This window comes from Dermacentor albipictus, chromosome 1, assembly GCF_038994185.2.
Source record: "Dermacentor albipictus isolate Rhodes 1998 colony chromosome 1, USDA_Dalb.pri_finalv2, whole genome shotgun sequence".
Taxonomy (NCBI): Eukaryota; Metazoa; Arthropoda; class Arachnida; order Ixodida; family Ixodidae; genus Dermacentor; species Dermacentor albipictus.
This window is the reverse complement of record NC_091821.1, coordinates 101,869,594-101,886,818: the sequence shown is the minus strand read 5'-3', so window position 1 is coordinate 101,886,818 and position 17,225 is coordinate 101,869,594. Positions and strand designations below refer to the sequence as shown.

General features: G+C 41.9%; 1 protein-coding gene and 1 long non-coding RNA gene across 2 annotated transcripts in view; both read left to right on the top strand.

The window, feature by feature from the left end:
* The first annotated feature begins 1,839 nt into the window (after positions 1 to 1,839).
* Positions 1,840 to 3,228, top strand: LOC135906154 (uncharacterized). Its single transcript, XM_065437390.2, has 2 exons — positions 1,840 to 2,444; positions 3,036 to 3,228. The coding sequence occupies exons 1-2, from the start codon at positions 1,957 to 1,959 to the stop codon at positions 3,121 to 3,123; spliced, it is 576 nt and encodes a 191-aa protein (XP_065293462.1). The 5' UTR covers positions 1,840 to 1,956; the 3' UTR covers positions 3,124 to 3,228.
* Positions 3,229 to 6,837: 3,609 nt separating this feature from the next.
* The window catches only part of LOC135906155 (uncharacterized), a 51,888-nt gene continuing 41,500 nt past the window's right edge, over positions 6,838 to 17,225 (top strand). The window contains exon 1 of the long non-coding RNA XR_011508051.1: positions 6,838 to 6,944. This is a non-coding gene — a long non-coding RNA (uncharacterized lncRNA). The remainder of the gene's footprint in view (positions 6,945 to 17,225) is intronic.

Genomic DNA, 17,225 nt, shown 5'->3' with positions numbered 1-17,225 from the left:
ATGGAAAAATCGATAGTGCACTACAAGGTAGAAAAAAGTTTATCGTAGAGAACTACAATGTTGTACTTGACAGTCTAGGCTCTGCTTTGCAAGTGCGAAAGGCTGCCTACACTGAACTCTGCGAAAGGTTCGGATTCTTAATGTTGCTGACAGATGTTGGGAGCGAGGCCCCTCTGGCACAGCAGGCTGAGAAGTTGGTGAAAACCTACTAAAATGATTTGGAGCCAGCATTTCCTGCTACACGAGTCTCCTGGGAGCTACACGAGTCTCCTGGGAGCTATAGATGAGTCTCCTGGGATTAATGAAGTTGCTGCACTAAAGAAAGCTTATTGATGTGTTTCTGAACCTTTATATTGCTTTGCGAATGTACTTAAGCATACCCGTGGCAAACTGCGAGACCGAACGATCGTTTTCCAAGCTGTCGCTGATAAAAAATCGCCTTCATTCGAGCCTCCTTGACGACAAGGTGAACTCGCTTGCTATCATGTACATTGAAAGTGACCTCCTCCGCGATCTATCCTTCGAACAGACTATATCTGATTTTGCCAAAGCGAAGGCGTGAAAGATGCCATATAGCACTGTTTGTGCTATATGAATAGTTCCAATAAGTTCGTTGTGTCGCCTCCCAGCCTACACATTGCCAATGAAACGCTGAGCAGTGCAATTCAAGATATGCAAATCTTTGTTTTTCGTCTCTTGTTTGTTCTTCTTGCGATATTTAGCGTGCTTATAAAGAACTGTATATTTGTTGTTTTTGATAGTGCCATGTTTATTTGGTGTCGTCCTTGCTTGCCTTACCTTTAACGAAAATATTTTCAAATAATATTTTGTAATTACAGTTGGTAATTTTCATCTGTATTCTAGTGCATCTTTATGGTGTTTGCATTGCCTTAAGTATTGTGTATATCTATTGCATATTTATAGAGCAACATGTATAATGATTACCACAGTCTGATGCCTGAATTTTAATAAAGAATGTTTTGGATACAACCACGCGTCTCCTCACGGGATTAAACTTAGTGATGGAAACAAAGCCTAGCTTCAGAAGGATCGACATCTGAGGTGTGTTGTCTTTTCTACGTTCTTGTTCGTCTTGAGTGCACTAAACTTTTCCTTAAAGCCTAGCTTTTGCTAGGCTTTAATGCAGAGTAGTCACAAAGTGAACATATGTGTTGGTGTTTACAACAGCACGCGTTTCAAGCAAGTTTTGTTGTTTAACAATAATAATAATCCCGATAATCGCACTTCGTTCTTTTTAATTTGGTGGAATTAAAATGAAACGTGGCATATTTTCAGTAGCATAACAGGCGACATGGGGGGGGGGGTCAGTATAGGGAAAGGGGGCCTGCATGCACATTAGCGCAGGGCCCCCATCATTCTTAATCCGGACCAGTGTGTGATTGCCGGTTGTACGGGTCCTGAATATTTCGCTGCGCGTCTTCGAAAATAGGTTTTGTGCTCACCGCTGCACTGTTCTTGCTCAAATTTTGCAGAACTATTTCATTTTGGCGTCTACCTCGTTTAGTATAACACTTGGGACAGTTAATTACCTGGTTTTTATGAAAGAAGTGCAAATTTACCTGCGCTTATGGGGACGCGAGCTGAACTGCCACGACAGCGCAAGCATAAGCTTGTGTCGCCGCCTGCAGTCAATAGCAGGAAACAGCGTTTTCGGAGGACTGCCGTGTGTTGCCGGAGTGTTATCGTTGCGCAGTTCTTGGAACAAGCGTCGAGTAGCAAAAGTAGCACGAGAGGGGACGGCCCGGCAGCCGGCGCGGCAGGCACAGAAAAAGTAAAGGGGGCGCTGATTGCAGTTTGGTCAATGCGCTCACGTCATTTTTGACGTCATTACAACCGCGTGCAAATCAAATATGGTGCCTGTCAGGTTCGGTTGAAAGCGGTGCGTACGTTGGCACACTCTTCAGCTCATGAATAGTCGACACTGGTTTTTGGGAGATGTCGAGATCAATGAGCAAGATGCTTGTGCGAAGTTTGCTTCTCTGCCTACGAGCCCGTAACGTGCCGTGGAAGCAGTGTGAACGTTGCTACGCAGGGTACGCGGGTTCCGCTGCAGAGGGCCACCATCACAAATTGCGAAGATCCTTCTTCTGGGGTGCCAACTGCGAGCAGATTCATTGTCACAGGACCACTCGGGTTGTATGTGTGAGGACGTTGTCGATGGCTACCGATGTCAAATCTTGCCCCCAAACTGTCTGTGAGTCTGCGTTGGCCGAAACTAAAGACAAGATCCGGGTGCCTGTCGCAAAACTCCAAGGCCGTATGCTGCTGTCGTTCCTTTGCAAACTCTGCTCAACACGAGTCACCAAGCTAATTTCAAAGGTCTCCTATGAAAAAGGAGTTGTCATCGTGAAGTGTCACGGCTGCAGCAAGCATCACCTCATTGCAGATAATCTGGACTGGTTTCCGGACCTCGAAGGGAAAAGGTAAATTTTCGTGATTACGGGTAGCACAGAAGCTAATTCAATTAGAAACAAATCGGAATAAGATAACCAAGAAATGAGTAGTGCTTAGGTCTTATATCGTGCCAATATGCAGTGGTGTTGGATTACAATGTAGCGGTGAGCAGTGCGAAATGTGCGCATCGCTCCTCGCCTATTGTTCTCGAAGCAATGCAGCGTCCCAGCCTGCGGCGCTCTGGTCTACTTCGAACACGCTCGTTCTGCGTCCGAACTGTACTGCTGGTAAATAATGAGAAATTAAGTCGTCGTGGATCATTCATTTGCCATGTGTTCTAAGAACGCACATTACTTGGAATCGTTCAAACAAAGAAAAAAAATATAAACGAGTAGAGGCCATGACCTTTCTTCGGGAAGATTGCACATACTGAATATGCTGAACGTTTGAGACTGTTTAAAATTTACGTTTACATGCTTTGATTTATTAAGCACATGTCATCGCACTTCAAGGTAATCGCCAGAAACGTGAAAATGAACTGCTGTAATTTACTTGTAACGTAGACATTTTGCATATTATGCCGATGTGTAGTTGTTTGACGCTGTCTTGTCTACTTTCAGGAACATAGAAGAAATCTTGGCATCTAAAGGCGAAGCTGTTCGTAAAGCACTGTTGAAAGATGAGATCCTTGAAGTCACGGGTTCGTGAGAACTGAGCCTCGGCAGCATCACGCAAGACCTTTTTTTTCCCCTAAATTGGAGAGCTGCAGTCAAAAATTTTTGTAAATGAAAAGTTTTTTCTTTTTTTTTTCAATATCTGCATTACTGCTTAAGGTACTGCTTGCTTACTTGCAGGACCATGAGTAGTCTGTGCATTTTCACTGTGTGGAATCTGTGCCACATACCGGGCCTAGCTGTTTTTTTTTTTCTTTTTTTATGTATTCAGAAAATCGAAAATCAACAATACTGTTCTCTCTTCTTGTAGATTGTCAAATATTGGCAAAGTTTGCTTCCAAGCTTTTATGTTGAACCTTGGAGTGTCGCACACAACACCTAGATTGTCATGGAACAATTCAGCAATTTTTCTTAAATTACTTTGCCTAACCTAGGATACCCAGTACTTACTTAGTACAACTGAATCGCATGAATATACTATGTAATTTATAACAGGCAAATTTACGGGAGCTCATAGAGTTCTGCAAAATTCATGGTCTACAATAAAGTTATGACCTCTTATATGTCTTGGTCTTATCTATAACTGTAATAAGTTCTATCACTACCCATTTCACTGAAACCTGATTTCTACAATGACACACACAAACTTTACAGAAAGTGTTTCTGCAACCATTCAATAACTAATACAAATGTTCACTATGTTCACCCTCTTCACAAATACTTTTGATGCTGCATTGCCTTAACGAAAATTTAAAGAGATGGGGCATCTGAGTGCTTCCTTTTATAATTGGCACACTTCAGTATGAAGACCAGTTTGCAGCTTTGTTGTTTATTCTTCAAGACTCTTGATGACCGCTGAACATGTTGCCGTTTTTCATCTGAAGCCACTCAACACCCAGACTATTATTTTAGACCATCAGCAAAATGGGCAACATTACTCTTGTACATTGCATACTTGTTCTAAACATAAACTGTACAGGAGGCATTGGCAAACATGAGTAAAGATGACTTGGTGCTAGTTTTTTCTTCTGCCATGTTCTGGGAAGTTGTTAGTCGACATATCCCACAGCCTGTTGCATAGCACGGCATGCAAGTCTGAGCAGTTGCATGCTCTAATGGTCCCCTCCTAGTGACTGTGGCTTGGTACAACTTTTGAAAGTATTATGCTTTCCAGGGAACATAGCATCCTATCGATTTAGACACTGCTAGAGATGCTTTCTGTGAGCACTTCAAATGCTGTGCAGAATGCACAACACAATCGTCAATAACTGCAGTTGAATAGATTGTTTCGTGGTGCAAAAGCTGTTTGTTATAGAAATTGTAATTGCACTTGCCCCAAGATACAGGATAAGCATTCTAATATGGCAGTAATACGTACAGCTATCTTTAGCGAGAAATCAGTTACTGACATCTGCTTAATTGGCACAAATCCAGTGATCCTCCTGTTAAGATCTTCCAGGCCATTCAAATGCTGCACTTAGTCTATTGCCCATGTATATGAATTGGCTTGATGCATTAGATATCTCAACTTCATTTTCTTGCAAAATTTAGCATCATTGCATGCTTACCCTCTTCAAGCCTGTTGTCGTGGTTTTGTGACATGCCGAGTCTGAGCTCCTAAAGGCACGTTTAAGTGAGAGATGTGTTGCCGTCTCCAACTCTGCGAAAACAATGCTTGCACATGGAGTTTCCGATGAGAAACTGGTGGCTGCGTCTTTTCAGTTGCACAAATTGCAGTTATTTCTGTAATATTTACTGTTTTGCGGGCTGTCATAAAACGCGAGATGGTTCACCTACAAAGTCAAAAGAGTTTTTCAGCAATAGCTGTTATGGGCTCATTCCCCTGGTCATTTTGATGCCCATTGGTGTCGTTGCTGCAATTTCAACATCCTTTGCTAGAAAATTGCAAATAAATAAATAAAAATTCTCATTGTGCCCTTAGAATTTACATTTATGACCATCAACAGATTGGAAGCCCAGGATTCTGTCTCTTGGCCACACTGCCTGTGCTACAGCAGTGTAGAATACTTATTGTGGAGAACACGATTGCACCAGCAGCTGCCATGATTGGCAGATGCTTGCTAAGCATCTTTGTCCTGGATAGAGCTGACATCCGTGCCTTTGTTTTCTAGCACGTCGTCTTCCCAGTTGCAAAGGCACTCCTAAATTAAGTTTCTTCTTCTACACTTAACGACAGTGTTTAAGCACGTCTGCTGCTTCTTCATTAGTCTTCTTCTAGCTCCAACTTCTCATGTTTACTGGATGGTGCCAACGTTGCCCTGTTTCAAAGTACAGCGGGAGGCCTGTTCCATACCTGCCAACCCTCCCAAATTTTTTGCAAGCTCTACGAGTTTTTGCTTACTTTTGATTTTACGAATGTTGCCTCAAGTTTTATGAAAAATAGATTCCGTTCCTGAAAAGGTTTGAAAGGTGGGGCTGCGAAAGATTGGGGGAAAAAATGCATACAATAAAGAAATTTTAATAGTACCCTTGTACCTTTGTCGCTCTTTTGTGGTAGCAGAAAATGCCATATACTAGAGGGGTACTTGTTTCAACAAGTTTAGTCAGACAAGTTCCTGAAGCAGGCGAAATTGGTGACAGCAAAGTTGCTGAGAAAGCCACTGTGATCTAAAAACAGTGGGTTGCTTTTCAATTTCTACTGTTATTAGTTTTTTCATAAATCATCGTTAATATTGTCTGTATGTATCTCACAAAATGTGTGTGCTCAGTGCAGACTTTAATAAAATGAATGCTATCACCCCCTGTCATGTCCACAGAATTTTTACAACTTTTTTAGTTCACAGATTGGCAGGTCTGCCATTCTGTCACGCACCATGGCTCCTCCACATAAAGTGTGCACAGCTGCTCAAGAAGTGGAACACAGATGAGCTCTTGCTGTAGCAGCCAGAGAGCAGTAGAGCAGAAAGCAGCACAATGTGAAATATAATTTTGAGAAAAGCCAAACAAATCTAGCAGTAAGCAGCTGAAGAGTTGTTTTAGTAGAGACCAATGGCTAAGTTCGGATAAGTAAAAGGAAGAACAGAAGCTTAATGTATCTACTTCACTGCTGGTAGGTGCAACTTCCACAAACTAATACTACTGGCACTTCTTTTGCGTCTCGAAAAGAGATTGCTTGCTTGCACCCGCGAATGTTCACTCCAACAAGCACCACATGAAACAGTCTTAAGACTTACTGTGAGACTACCGTCAGCTGCACTACACACATACATACCTGCATGCACTGCTGCGTATTACACTTCGCCTCTCTATTGTGTCACTGCTTTGCGTTACGGGCAAAACAAACTTTTTTCAGTGTAAAAACCTGTGACTATAAAGGCATTCTCTTGCCGTGCATGCATATTAGTTGTTTTTTCGAGTCAGCCAACAATCTAACAGTGCGAGAATAACTTTAAGTGTTCTAACCTCACATGGGACTATTTCTGACTTGCCGTGGTGTCCTAGTGACTTTGGTGTTGCATTGCTAAGCCAGCATATGAAATCCTGACTGTAACGGGTGCATTTTGATGCAGATAAAATGCAAAATAGCCCATGTACCCGTTTTTACCATGCATTAGACACACGTTAAAGAAACCCACGTGGTCAAAATTACCCAGAGTCCTCCACTATGGCATGCCCCATAACCATATAGTGGTTTTAGGATCTAAAACCCCAGAATTTCGTTTTTTTAAATATTTCTTATTGCCTTCAAATATTGAAATGTCTTTTTTCAGGCAAAAAATACAGACTATAAGAGGTCAAATTGTCCTTTGGTTGAAGTAGAAGCTGCTTTCAACAGCTGGAAAAATGGTGGCTGCACAGTCTCTGCGCACACTTGATGATGGGATGTTGCACTAAGTAAGTGATCTTGAAATCTAAAACAGCATCAACATGCTCTAACATTTTTCAAATGTGCAAGCTAGCAAGGCCTCCTCTACATATTTTAGTCTAGGCATGCAACTGGCTGTGATGCTGCTGCACCGTGGTTTGTTTCAATTGTTTTGAGCCAAAGTGGTGCATCAACTGCGTTGTTTTATGTAGGCCTTCTGGGCATTTAAAGATATTTGTTGGATAGTGAAAAGCTGTGTCTGCTAAGTGAGAGTTTGCTGCAAGTGGGGCTATTGTAAGTGGGCTCAACTGTCTGGGGAGGGCAAACTGCTTCAGTCCAAATTTACAAAGATCGCGCGACGGCTTTGACAGTTGAAACATCATGAAAGTGTTTCACACGAAATTTTAGATGGCAACTTTTGAGTGCCCTTCTCATGCAAAGTGATTTTCTGTCCAGTCTGAAGCACTGTTCAAGTGAACTCGTGCGTTTCTATTACACGTGTGCACTTATCCCTAACTGCTGTCCTCCCAATGTGCACAAACCACTTGGCTTTGGACAAAAGTTAATGCATAGTATAGGTGTCGCACTCTATACCAACACAAGCAGTTATTTTTAAGTGTAGCATCTGACTAGTAACAATAAGAAAGGGGGTGAACCGAGGGGCCCGATTTTTATTAATCATATCATGAAAAGCCAACAAAGACACCAAGGAAAACATAGGGGAAATTACTTGTACTTACTAATGGAATTATCATCATCACCATCATCATCATCAGCCTGGTTACGCCCACTGCAGGGCAAAGGCCTCTCCCATATTTCTCCAACAACCCCGGTCATGTACTAATTGTGGCCATGCCGTCCCTGCAAATTTCTTAATCTCATCCGCCCACCTAACTTTCTGCCGTCCCCTGCTACGCTTCCCTTCCCTTGGAATCCAGTCCGTAACCCTTAATGACCATCGGTTATCTTCCCTCCTCATTACATGTCCTGCCCATGCCCATTTCTTTTTCTTGATTTCAACTAAGATGTCATTAACTCGCGTTTGTTCCCTCACCCAATCTGCTCTTTTCTTATCCCTTAACGTTACACCTATCATTCTTCTGCAGCATAACTGCGAGTCGGCCTAGTTGGAACATATTCATATTGATACTTTTTGTGCGCAAACAAACAGGGACGAAGAATAGGGGCAACACAAGGACGAGCGCTTTTCAGTCACAATATTCGCCTGTCTGCACCAGTCCCGAAAAGCCTTCACGTCAAAAAGGCCACCGGAAGCAGACGAACAGGCCACCTTTAGACATTCTTTGAAATGTCTCACCTGTCTCCGGCTCTCTGATCGCAGGATCTTGATCATTCTTCTCCCGTGTCCTGCAGACGGGGGCAACCATCCGGTCACTAACAACACCTCATCAGGGCATTCCCCAAGTTTCAGGAACCAGCTTAATACCCGTGCTCTGCACTCGCAGACCGCGATAATAGGCACAAGAACTGCAGGGTTGTTTAAGCCGTGCTCATCCTTGTGTTGCCCCTATTCTTCGTCCCTGTTTGTTTGCGCACAAAAAGTATCAATATATCATTCTTCTTTCCATAGCTCGTTGCGTCGTTCTCAATTTGAGTAGAACCCTTTTCGTAAGCCTCCAGGTTTCTGCCCCGTAGGTGAGTACTGGTAAGACACAGCTATTATACACTTTTCTCTTGAGGGATAATGGCAACCTGCTGTTCATGATCTGAGAATGCCTGCCAAACGCACCCCAGCCCATTCTTATTCTTCTGATTATTTCAGTCTCATGATCCGGATCCGCAGTCACTACCTGCCCTAAGTAGATGTATTCCCTTACGATTTCCAGTGCCTCGCTGCCTACTGTAAACTGCTGTTCTCTTCCGAGACTGTTAAGCATTACTTTAGTTTTCTGCAGATTAATTTTTAGACCCACTCTTCTGCTGTGCCTCTCCAGGTCAGTGAGCATGCATTGCAGTTGGTCCCCTGAGTTACTAAGCAAGGCAATATCATCAGCGAATCGCAAGTTACTAAGGTATTCTCCATTAACTTTTATCACCATTTCTTCCCAATCCAGGTCTCTGAATACCTCCTGTAAACACGCTGTGAATAGCATTGGAGAGATCGTATCTCCCTGCCTGACGCCTTTCTTTATCGGGATTTTGTTGCTTTCTTTATGGAGGACTACGGTCGCTGTGGAGCCGCTATAGATATTTTTCAGTATTTTTACATATGGCTCGTCTACACCCTGATTCCGTAATGCCTCCATGACTGCTGAGGTTTCGACAGAATCAAATGCTTTCTCGTAATCAATGAAGGCTATATATAAGGGTTGGTTGTATTCCGCACATTTCTCTATCACCTGATTGATAGTGTGAATATGATCTATTGTTGAGTAGCCTTTACGGAACCCTGCCTGGTCCTTTGCTTGACAGAAGTCTAAGGTGTTCCTGATCCTATTTGCGATTACCTTAGTAAATAGTTTGTAGGCAACGGACAGTAAGCTGATCGGTCTATAATTTTTCAAGTCCTTGGCGTCCCCTTTCTTATGGATTAGGATTATGTTAGCGTTTTTCCAAGATTCCGGTACGCTCGACGTTATGAGGCATTGCGTATACAGGGTGGCCAGTTTCTCTAGAACAATCTGCCCACCATCCTTCAGTAAATCTGCTGTTATCTGATCCTCCCCAGCTGCCTTCCCCCTTTGCATATCTCCCAAGGCTTTCTTTACTTCTTCCGGCGTTACCTGTGGGATTTCGAATTCCTCTAGACTATTTTCTCTTTCATTATTGTCATGGGTGGCACTGGTACTGTATAAATCTCTATAGAACTCCTCAGCCACTTGTACTATCTCATCCATATTGGTAATGATATTGCCGGCTTTGTCTCTTAACGCATACATCTGATTCTTGCCAATTCCTAGTTTCTTCTTCACTGTTTTTAGGCTTCCTCCGTTCCTGAGAGCATGTTCAATTCTATCCATATTATACTTCCTTATGTCAGCTGTCTTACGCTTGTTGATTAACTTCGAAAGTTCTGCCAGTTCTATTCTAGCTGTAGGGTCAGAGGCTTTCATACATTGGCGTTTCTTGATTAGATCTTTCATCTCCTGCGATAGTTTACTGGTATCCTGCCTTACGGAGTTACCACCGACTTCCATTGCACACTCCTTAATGATGTCCACAAGATTGTCGTTCATTGCTTCAACACTAAGGTCCTCTTCCTGAGTTAAAGCCAAATACCTGTTCTGAAGCTTGATCTGGAATTCCTCTATTTTTCCTCTTACCGCTAACTCATTGATCGGCTTCTTATGTACCAGTTTCTTCCGTTCCCTTCTCAGGTCTAGGCTAATTCGAGTTCTTACCATCCTGTGGTCACTGCAGCGCACCTTGCCGAGCACGTCCACATCTTGTATGATGCCAGGGTTAGCGCAGAGTATGAAGTCTATTTCATTTCTAGTCTCGCCGTTCGGGCCCCTCCACGTCCACTTTCGGCTATCCCGCTTGCGGAAGAAGGTATTCATTATCCTCATATTATTCTGTTCCACAAACTCTACTAATAACTCCCCCCTGATATTCCTAGTGCCTATGCCATATTCCCCCACTGCCTTGTCTCCAGCCTGCTTTTTGCCTACCTTGGCATTAAAGTCACCCATTAGTATAGTGTATTTAGTTTTCACTCTACCCATCGCCGATTCCACGTCTTCATAGAAGCTTTCGACTTCCTGGTCATCATGAATTATGGTCATGGAATTATAGAAATGATAAATTAATGGCAATGAAAGTGGATGAAAAAACAACTTGCCACAGGTGGAGAACGATCCCGTGTCTTCGCATTACGCGTTCGATGCTACTTTCATTGCCATCAATTTATAATTTCTTTAATTCAATTAGTAAGTACAAGTAATTTCCCTTGGTGTCTTTGTTTGTTGGCTCACAGCATCTGACTAGTAGCACACTTATACCTTAAGTGGATTGCAGAGGAAAATGTTACTTCAACAACAAGTCGCAATGTTCAGCTGATGACACATTCACAAAGTTTCCTTAATAAACTTTAATTTACCACTTTAGGGCACCTATTACCTTTAAGAAATTGAAGCCAGGCAGGAATAAAGTCGTCCATTAAGCAGGAATTTTTGCACCAGTTTTAGTGATATCTGTCCCTGAGATTGCCATGAAATACATTTGCATTGCACTTGATATTTTTCGAAAAAGCTTCCTTCATGCACTATAGGGAAAAGCAATTGGGACGTAAATGTATTTCATAGCACATTTTAGAGGTGGATATGATGAAAACTGATGCTTTTCTCATGATTTGCATTACATAAATAAAGCATTGATGCTGCCTGGATTCCTTCATGTCAACATGTGCCTTCAAGTGAATCAACAATGAACTTGCAAATGTTTGTTAATTGGCTAACTCGACATTGCTATTTTTTGTACAGGTCAATATTTTGTGCTTCTTGAAATAATCTGGCAAAATTACGCAGTCTTCCAAGTAACGTTTGAAAAAATCTAATTGGAGGTAAAGAAAAAGCAGATGTGTTGCTCACTGCTGTATTTCAGCACTTGCTATTCCCTTGGCACAGTAAATTTTGTAAATACATCAGTTTGAATTTGCTGTTGAATCCTGCCCCTGAATTTATACATGCGCCAATCTGGTTTGGCTATCTCCACATTTTATCACATTTGCAATGAATTAGATATCAGTTGATCACTACACACTGGCCTGTAGTTGTTTCTACTACCAGAGGAAAAGAATTTGGCAAATTACTCTGCGACAGCTTTGCCTGCCCTTGGACTCTTCTGTCTTGCTGTATTTTGGGGCTTGCATACTGGGTTACTCCCACAGGAATAAATGCATCATGGAGAAATTCATTTGCAAATCCTACCAAAGACATTGTTAATTAGCTCCATTTTCTTTTTAGACATTATTTATCATTGCTCATTCGATCTAACTGATCAAGCAAAATATTTCTCTATTTGCTTTCATTAATCTCTAATATAATTAATTTCAGTTAATTGTTCTTAGTCATTTATGAAAGCAACATGAATCTTGGTTGATTCCCAAGAGTGGGTAGCCACCACCATCTTTTAGATGAAGCTTAAGTTCATGCCCAACTGCGATGCCGCCTATTCAAATACATGTAAAACGCAGAAATACTTTTCTGAGATAACGCCTGGGCCGATTATAATGAAATTTCTTGCATTTGAAATAGAAAGTTAAATTCTAGTGACTGTTGGAAGTAAAATATTGATTTAGAACCTGAATTTTTTTACAAAAGTTGCCAAAAATTTGCAAGTTAAAAAAATAAATAAAAATGTTTACAAATTCGTAACTATGCACCAAAAACAGATATAGCAGTTCTGTAAACTGCATCCATTAGAACGTCCAAAGCGGACAGATTTGATATACCAATTTACATCTTACATGAATTTGTTACAATGTTTACAAGGGTTTTAAAGAAGTCCTACTTGCATAATAATGGTAAATTTCACAGTGGTGTATAATGCACCAATTTTGTCTGCACTAGATTTTAACTTTTTCTTCTAAATGAACAAACTTCATCAGGTGCAGTGCATTGGTTGCCGAGAAAAACTTTCTCTGTTTCCATGTATTTATATAGGAGCCCCTGAGCTTCCTCATAAGGCACCATCATCAAGAACTACAACACAATGTAATGTCCTTTTAAGGGGAGGGGACAAAGGGGGGCAGTTTGACTGCAGAAGTATTATCACAACTCTGTTTTACATGACACAAGCAGGTGTTTCACACTATGAATGTCCATTTTCAGTAGCTGTTGCTACTGCAAGTGCGTGTCTGAAACCGTATTCAGTGTGTTGTTGTCCTTTGTGCTTGGTTTACTTATAATTAGGGTTCAGTGTTTTAGGTTTAAACTGAAAAATGCATGCCGATTTTGGGGGGGGGGGGGGTATTTTGTTTTAACATTGAATGCAAATTCACAAGAGAGCCAAGACGGTAGGTGGCGCGCAGCTGCTAGCCTACATACTAATCCCACAGCCTCGTGAGGCCAAGGTCGCACCTCAATGTGCTGCGCACACTGTCGTCACTTTTTAAAGGGAAGTTTTCCTTGCCTACCCTCCTGAGTTTGGCGTGGCTGCTGCCGGCTGTCTGCTACTGGGTCGATTACTATCTCACAAGATATATTTGTGAATATATACGAGGGCGAATCAAAATCCTTGCCCCCCCCCCCTTTTTTTTTTGCCAAATTACGACTGTAAATGCGAAGTCAACTTATCCATTCCCAGCGGTGAACTTTTCTTGGACCAGCCCAGCCTTATCTTCCGATAGCACCATGGTACAGTGCTGCTGTCAGTTGTTGAAGATGGCGGTTGTGCTTCACATGTCCACTGCATATGAGCAACAAAGTGTGATTCGTTTTCTTTGAAGCAAAGTATGAACGGCCATCGAAATCCACAGCGAAATGCAGTCCACATATGGGGAAGGGTGTATCACTTTGAGAAGTGTGAGGTGGTGGTGGTGTGGGCTCACAAGAAACCATGAAGACTTGCATGACAATGAGCGTTCGGGGAGGCCACAGGCATTGCTGCTACCACAGGGGCATCTGAAATTCAGTGCTGCGATGGGACAAATGTCTGAACCTGTGTCGGGAATATGTGGAAAAATAGTGTAAGGTATGTAAAATAGTACGTATATTTGTAATTACCTGTATGTACCTTGTTTTGGCAAATAAAATATAGGTGCAAAAATTTTCTTATTTGCCCTTGTATATACAGGGTGTCCCAACTATCATGCACCAAGATTCAAAAATATGCAAATGCCACTTAGCTGGGCAGAGCCAAGGTAATGTTGTTTGTTGTCGCTTGGAGATACTCAGATCTTTTTTTTTTTGCATTCTGCCTAATTACATAATTAGTTGTAATTAATCAACTCAAATATTATAATTAGATGAAAAGTGCCAATGAGCAAATTGCAGAGCAACATGAAAAACGCCCAATATAGCTTTCTGTTGCTCAATACGTGCTACATAAAAGGTTTTTCCGAGTGGAAAAGAAGGCCGCGAGTACATGCAAAATTGCTGCGTTACTGGCTGCTCGAGGCACTTTGCATGTATTCATGGGCTTCTTTCATGCTTGGAAAAACACTTTTATGCAGCACGTATTGAGCAACAGAAAGCTGCATCAGGAGTTTTTCATGTAGCTCTACAATTTTCTCATTGACACTTTTCGTCTAAACGTAATATTTGAGTTGATTAATTAATTAAGATTCATTATGTAATTAGGCTGAATGCAAAACATAGTCTGAGCATCTCCAAGCTATGGCAAACAACATTACCTTGGTTCTGTCCTGCTACGTAAGATTTGCATATCTTTAAATCTTCGTTCATGATAGTTAGGACACCCTGTATATAAGAACGTTATGTGTGCACCAAATGCAAGTACTAGTAAATTGGCTCATGTATCCCTTATATGCAGACTAACAAAGTAATGCCAGTAAATGCATCTCTGCTTTGCGTAATAAAAAAATAAATTCCTACATAAAACCTTGAACATATAATGTTGGCTTGTAAGTATCTCTTAAAGCACACCAACCTCTCAATGGAATAGCACATATTCAACGGATTCTTTGATTAACTTGATTTTTTGTGATATAGCCATTTGGTACGTACTACTGAGTGTATGCCTATTGGTCAATTCTTGAGAATGGGTATGCCACTATGTCACAAGAGGTACAGAATCCTTAAATGTAGCTATAGATATGTGTCGTACTTCTCTGTGCATACACCTGCCATCACCATTCTTCCCTCAAGAAGCATACATCGCCTTCGTCTTCACTGCGTAGATTAGTGTGCATGCACACGATTTGCTGTTTCTGTTTTGACATAGCTTGTGAGAGGCGTAGTGCATAAACCCAAGAATTGTGCCCTTTGTGTTGGATAAACAAAAATACTGCACGAGGTTTATGATGCATAGGATGAAAGTAAACAATTGTAGGCATCACTGTTAGTTGTACAGGGCTCAATACACACCACTTGGCTAAAGCTTCTCTTTGCATAGATTCCAACATGTGCATTGAATCTACATATATTTTTTTTTCTTTTTTGCATCCACTTTGCCTGCAACTATGATGAAAACAGGGCGGAAAAGCAATGGCGAGGGGGGGGGGGAAGCATTGGCCCAGGTCCTTGCAGGCTTTACGTCACGGCCACTATGGTGGACTCACTGGTGGCAATGCAGTGTTGTATCTATCTTGTTTTTTTTTTCTCGGCATTATTTGTTCAAGCTGTGTACCCACATAATTTTACAAATAAAGGCTCATTCTAACTGCACTGGAATATCAAATACAATTTCTAAATTCCTGCATAGCCACATCGCTGTATGGCATTGTATGCTTGCGTCAGACTCCAAATTTTGGTTTTTGTATTTATTAGATGCAGTTACAGTGTTGAAGAACAGGTAGTGCATCCAAAGAGCAAATTTCACTGTAAACAATATTAGTAAGGTATAAGGTGAAAGCACAAAAAGCCATTACCTTAGGTCAGTGGTGTAGCTAGACCGTTTGGCACCTGGGGCCCATAGATATTGTCACCCCCCCCCCTCGCCTTGGGTGTAGTAAGGAAGGCGAGGATATTAAAAATGTTTGGGGAGTATTGTTTCAGCACCAGCACAGCCGCTTTGGATACCGTACATGTCCCCCCTCCCTCCATTCGCTTTCGTTTCCAGAGATCATGAATGTAGCAGGTATACATGCTGTTTTATTTTCTGCACTAAATACCACAGGGTGCTGTACTGATAACTTGTGATAAGCGCATTTGCACATCTGCTGTCAGACTGTAATGCTTGGCAGCCAATAGAGATGCGGCATTGTGGAAAATATGGCTACCAAGTAACAAAATCATTCTAATGATGTTTTAATTAGCAATTTTAGAGATGATATTGCATTTTCAAAATTGAAGCCCAACAATCATATGTTGGCTAACAACAACATCACGGAATTCGTCATAGTACGGTACTATGGAGTGCAGTATTTTGGCTGTGGGCAGCCCTGAACCCAAATGAAAATTAAATAGCGCGTCGGTGACGATTTCCTCATCCTGTTAAGAAACTCCATCTGCTTTCCTGCTCCGCAAGTGACAACGCTATGACATTTACGAGTTCTCTTCATTCTGGTCCATAAAGCCTTTATTTATTTGCTGCTATTGGCAAACATCATTATCCGAGCTGCGGTACTGCCATAACGTTGGGAACGGAATAGAGCATGCTTCGTGTCAATTCCTGGCATTACCATGAAAAAAAAGAAGAAAAAAAAGAAGAGAGAGAAGTTCGCGATGAAGCCCATGCCAGCGAAAGCTTGCGCTACTGTTGGTCTGCACTCGCAATGGAGAGGATAGAAATATCAACGTCACTGGTGCAGTATTTCATATTTATTTCAGTACTGCCATACTGGGCCGCCCACAGTGCCTGAGTACTGCAGGCTCTAGCACCCAAGACGATTTTGTTTAGAAAAAAAATTTTTGTTGAGTTATTTATATGACTTTGGGTCCTCAATTCCAGAATTGCAATGTTTCCTCTATGATTGCTAATTAAGCAGTTATTTAAGATATACTATTTTATGATAGCGCGGACTAAACGGAAAAGGGACCGAAGAGCACATTGCCAGACTATGTTTAGCGATGCCCGCTCTGATCATGGGCGCAGTGCACGAGCGCACGGCGAGTGGTTTAGCGACCACTTAGCAAATTAAATTTTTTAGCCCGCACATTAATGCAGTTATTACGTAGAATGCTCATAAAGCTGCAGCCAACAATTCTGCGGCACTACACTTCTGGTACATCGGGTACATAAGCTTGGGCTGCTAGTTACCGGAGGATTCTTAACCATTTACACCCAGTCAAGCCCGCAGAAAGAAGGGGGTCTTCAAACATATATGACACCCCCCCACCCCCTACTAGTACCTGGCACCCAGGGCCCACGGCCCCCTGCCCCCCCCCCCCTGTTACTATGCCACTGCCTTAGGTTTATATGAAGTATTCGTGTGCGCTAATACAAAAATCACAGTACTACACATACATGCATTGTGTAAGCTTTAAGTTTGTTTTAGTACATACAGGATCCTGCATATTTCTCTTAGCATGTTCAATAAAATATTTTGTGCTTACTGCTGCGCTGTTCTGGCTGAAATATTGCAGAAGGATCACATTTTGCAGTACACATCGTTCAGTGTAATACTTGCCACAGTTATTTGCCTGGTTTTTAAGAAAAAAAAACTCAGTCCCCTTCCATTCTGTGAAGAAGGATGGCAAGCGAAGCTGCCTATGTGGGCCCCTTAA